The sequence below is a fragment of the Echinops telfairi genome, unplaced genomic scaffold (genome assembly GCF_000313985.2).
Source record: "Echinops telfairi isolate 266 unplaced genomic scaffold, ASM31398v2 ScPeMD7_5592;HRSCAF=6446, whole genome shotgun sequence".
NCBI lineage: Eukaryota > Metazoa > Chordata > Mammalia > Afrosoricida > Tenrecidae > Echinops > Echinops telfairi.
Window position 1 is genome coordinate 28,803,603 of NW_022109491.1, and position 4,825 is coordinate 28,808,427.

At 63.1% G+C, this 4,825-nt stretch overlaps 1 protein-coding gene across 1 annotated transcript in view; it reads right to left on the bottom strand.

Moving 5' to 3' along the window:
• The window catches only part of LZTS3 (leucine zipper tumor suppressor family member 3), a 6,970-nt gene extending 2,189 nt beyond the window's left edge, over positions 1 to 4,781 (bottom strand). Inside the window, 7 exon segments of the mRNA XM_030887039.2 lie at positions 2 to 330; positions 924 to 1,802; positions 2,102 to 2,569; positions 3,152 to 3,171; positions 3,174 to 3,320; positions 3,955 to 4,065; positions 4,313 to 4,781. Coding sequence (XP_030742899.1) covers positions 2 to 330; positions 924 to 1,802; positions 2,102 to 2,569; positions 3,152 to 3,171; positions 3,174 to 3,222 — 1,745 coding nt within the window. The 5' untranslated portion in view covers positions 3,223 to 3,320; positions 3,955 to 4,065; positions 4,313 to 4,781.
• Positions 4,782 to 4,825: the final 44 nt, after the last annotated feature.

Sequence of the window (4,825 nt, forward strand, 5' to 3'; positions counted from 1 at the left end):
GGCGGCCATGCCCGCCTGACGGCGCATCTTGGCCTCATCGCTCTCACACGTGGCCAGCGCGTCCTGGGGCTCGGCCGGGTCCACTGGGGTGAGCGCGGGCTTGGGGCAGGCCGCCGGTGGGTCACCCTCGCCCAGCTCCAGGCTGGCCTGCTTGCTGCCGAAAGAGTCCCGCAGGCTGAGCAGCTGCTCCTCCTTCTCCCGCAGCGAAGCCCGGCCCTCCCGCAACTGCGAGCGCAGCCCCACGATCTCACTCAACTTCTGCGACACGTCCGCCTGGGAGTCCTTCAGCTGCTGCTTCAGAAGGGAAATCTCACCAGCCTTCTGGCACACCTGGGCAGGGTGGCAGGGTGAGGAGAGGCCAGGTTAAAAGCAGGGCTCTGCTTGGCCTACCCTCATCTACCCACCCACCCATCCAGCCCCAGGGGCGCCAAGCTTCCTCAGAGCCAGGCCCAGCCCCCTTCAGAAGGGTCAGAAATGGCTCCTCTCTCTACTCAGAACTCCCTAAAAAACAAACTCAAGGCCACTGCAGGCTGGTGGTTTTGAACTGCTAACCTTGTGGTGAGCAGCCCAATGAGGAATCCACTACGCCATCAGGGCTGTAGGTTTGACTCAGGTCAAACATGCCTAACTGAGTACAGCCATCTCACAGAGCCAAGGGTCAGCTTCCAGTCCTCATGCAACATATTTTGCCTCCATGTCAATCCCAACTCAGCGACCCTATAGAGCAGGCTGTGGGTTTTCGACACCATGACTCTTTCGGGAGTAAAAAGCCTCATCTTCTTCCACCTGACTAGTCCTCACAGAGTCACCTAATCCATCACCCACCCCCTTCCCCCTTCAGCCCTCTGTGACAGTGGTCGGAAACTGCTGGGGCTTTTCCCAGAGGGGGAGAAGGAAGGAGACAGAGGGCCCTCAGCCCGCACCTCCCACTTAGTTTCCTCCATCCGGGGCAAGAAGTCAGCCTGCTCCTTCTGGCAAGCGGCCACCTTGTCCTCGAGCTCCCCCCGCTGACGCATCAGCCGGGCGGCCTCCTCCTGAAGCTGCTTCTTGTCCTGCTGCAACCGCAGCACCTGGAGCTGGAGGCCCTGCTGGGCGCGCTGGGCGCGGCGGGCCACCTGCTGCAGCTTCCCGCTGCAGCCCTGCCGCAGCTCGGCCAGCTCCCGCTCCCAGGCCTTCTGCCGCTCCTCCAGGACCTGAGCCACGGCCGCCTCGCTCTGCTCCAGGCTCCTCCGCAGAGCTGCCACCTCCTGCTCCTTCTCCCACAGCCGCTCCTCCAGCTCCTGGATCAGTGTACTGGGCGAGGGCGGGGAGCAGGCCGCAAACGGCAGTCCTCCCCCGCCGCCGCTGCTGCTGCCGCCGCAGCCCTCCCCAGAGCCCAGGTGGCCCGAGCGCCCCATGGAGCAGGAGGACCCACTCTTGCTGGAGGCCCGTCCACTGTCAGAGGCTGCCAGGTCCTGGTAGCCCGACCCACCACCACTGCTACCGCTGCCATAGCTGGCAGTGCCAATGCGGTTGATGTGGCTGGTGGAGGCACTGAGGGGCGCGAGGTGCTGGCTGTAGTTGGAGCTGTAGGTGGGCAGGCTTGTGAGCGAGTTCCGGCCTGAGTCAGAGAGGCTGCCCCCACTCCCGCTGGCCGGGGTCATGGTCCGAGACTTGTCTAGTCCACCCTTGAGGCCTCCCGCAGGGCCCTGGCGTCCCTCGGGGGTCCCATTGGTCTGTGGGGGGCATAAGTTCTGCATGGAGTGGAAGTTCTTGGGTACAACAGGCTTGAAGGCTGATGGCCGAACTAGCGGCTCTGAGCACTGCATAAAAGCAAAGGAGGAAACGGACATGGGGCAAGGCCTTTGTCTGGTTGGGACTCTGTCTTGTTGTCCCACCTCCCATCCTACCCTCCGACCCCTGTCAGAGTTCCATCCTGAGAATCCCTTGCAGGTGGGTCTCCACCTCATAGACAAGTCTCTGTCCTGGACCCACTAGCTAGATTAGGCTCACATGGCTCTCCCCACCCCCAGCCTCCATCCTTGCCCCCACACCCCAATCTCCCCTTTGTCCACCCTTTTGAGCTGCACCCTCCCTCCAGAAAAGGGCTGTGAGGGCTGACCTGGTCTAGTTTGCCAGAGGTGGCCAGGAGCTTGGGAGGGTGGCTGGGTTCCCGGTATTGGGGTGGGCCCTTGTCACTGCCACCACTGCTGCTGCTGCCACCGCTGCTGCCCACCACATTGCCGCAGACGTCTGTGTGGTCACTGCCCCTCAGCTCGCCATTGAGGTAGAGGGAGTTGGCTAGAGCCTTGTCCTCTGAAGGGTATCGGCCAGGCCTCTCCCTGCTGGCCCCACCACCACTGCTTCGGGGACCAGGGAAACTGCCTTGGCCTCCCCCGCCCCCCGTGCGGGTGCCCACACTCTTCATGGAGAACTCTTGGGCATGGGCCACCCCGCTGCCCATGGCCAGGCGGGGCTCCGGGGGTTCGAGATCAGAGGGCCGAGGGGCAAAGGCCAGGAGGGGGTCCCGCCCTGGGTCAGCGCGCACAGGCAGTGTCTCCAGCTTCGCCATGACTAAGCCAGGAAGGGCCTGTGGGCACAGGTGGGAGGTAGAGAAAGGTCAGATTGGCCCACCCCCACGTCCATCACTACAACCAACCAAGTCAGCCCGGGACCATCTGCACCCTGCTCCTTTCCCTAGAGTGGGTACAAGGATCTCTCCTGTCCTGCCCCGCCCTGGTGCCCAGGGTGGAGTTTGGTAGTAGAGGCTATTGGTTCCCACCTGACAAATGCCAACACAGGGTCCCATGCTCACACCCTCCAAACTTGGCTCAACTCTTCCCCAGCCTGGAGTGCCTTCCATCCCTAGGCTTCCGGAAACCCCCTCCCCCACCAGCCCTCCCTCCCCCGCCCCCAGACTCTGGACCCTCTGCCTCCCGCTGCAGCTCCCACAACTAAGTTTTTCACAATGCATGGAGACCTGCAAAAGGCAGCCTCATGGGCCCCAGGGCCATGTACCTGAATCCAACAAGGAACCTCAGTAGTTATGGGAGGGAGAGATTCCCACCCCATTAAAAAAATGTGGGTGGGTGGGTCCTTCCTGCCCCTAACCTAGTCTTGCAGTCAAGGGCAGAAGTAGAAGCTCACTCCCAGGGCAGGCTCCTTGCCTTGCCTTTCCAAGTGGTTGAGGGCTGACAGGTCCTCAAGCCAGGGACCCTCGGAAGCCTGGTCTGCAAGAGCCATGGGCCTCAGTCCCGCAGTCGGGGCTCCTCCAGGACCAGCTGCGCGACTCTGGGCTGGCCAACTGAGCCATCCCGGGAGGGCAGCTGTGCGCTCCTTCGCTAAAGAGGTGGAAAGAAGGACCTACCTTGGGAGCTGCCACAGGCGCGGGAGAGAAGGGGGCTGGCGCCAGGGCAGCGGGCAGGAGCTGCGGCTGCGGGGAGTGTGCACCTAGGGCGCCCTAACCCGTGGGTGTCCCCATGCCGCGGGCACGCCCCCTCCCACGCGGAGAGAGGGGCGCTGTGGCTGCAGTGGGTGACCAGGGAACCCTTCCGGAGGTCTTCCCAGCTGGGCCTCACGGGACCCCTTCTCAAGGTCGGCCGGTACTTTCGCAGAGGAACCGGGCTGGTGGAGGGAGAAGTGCCACCAGCGGCGGGTACTGGCCTAGCTTCCCTCCTGGCCAGCGTTTCCCACAGGTGGGCGGGGGAGAGGGGCGGAGCCTCCGCACCCAGAAGAGCCCACAGAATTCTGCACCCGCCTAGGCCCGCTAAGAATTCTCGGCCACCACGGGAAGACTGCTTGGATTCCCCCACCCAGTGCCCGCCCCCGCCCCCCAGCTCACGGTGGACCTTGACCCTACTGATCGGTTGTGAAGTCCTCTGAGCCCTGCTGTGGGCGTGCGGGGTGGGGGTGGGGGCACCTCCCAAGGCAGGCCCACAGGAGCAGGGGGGGCAGGCCAGCAGGGCCTCGGGTTACCTGTGCTTGGGAGGCCCCACTTCCTGGTTCCTTTGTCTCCAGTGCGCACCTGGGAACACCTGTCCCAGAGAGCCAGGGAATGGTGCTGGCAGAGGTACAGGTGGGCAGTGTCTGTCGGAGGTGCAGATGCTCAAATACTGTGCCAGAGATGAAAGGGAGCACCACCATCCATCCAGGCCTTTTTTGCCGACACCCATCAAACTCCAGACTGGAACCCCCTTTTGCTACCAGGTGAAGGGGTCGAGGGGCCCAGGGCCCTTTGAGGCCCTCAGGCAGTCTTCTACAGAGATGCCCACTTCCAATGACTGTGCCCTCTTTCGTCAGGCCCAAACCAAGGGAGCATGACAGACCCGCACACCTCAGGAGTCTTCTGGCCACCTTGCCGGCAATCACAGTGCTCCGGGACTGGAGAGTTCACCGGCCAGTCTGTCCACTGCTTTGTAGAATTCCGTTCTCGCTGCATCTGCCCCAGTAGGGATGGAAAACAGCCCCTTTGCGATCTTCCTCCCTCTCGCCAATCTGTTCCCCAGACCCACCTACCCTGGGACCAGGACTAGGGTGAGTCAAGAGGCACCTAGGGTGCAGTTTAAGTGCAGGATGAGCAGCTACACAACCTGAGTGTCGCTTGACACGCTGTCCCCCGCACCCCACCATTCTTCCCAGACGAGGGCCCTGCTGGCCCTCCAGCCCAGAAACTCTGCCCCCCACCACCCAACATGGTCTCTTCCTCCTCTTCCTCCTCCCTGAGTGCCTACAAGGTGGGGAGCAGCTGGGGCCCGGGAGGCTGGAGGCTGGGCCACCTGGGGCTCTGAACCAGTGAGAAGGCCTGGAGCAGAGAAAGAACTGGCAAGTCCTAATGCAAATGTGCTGG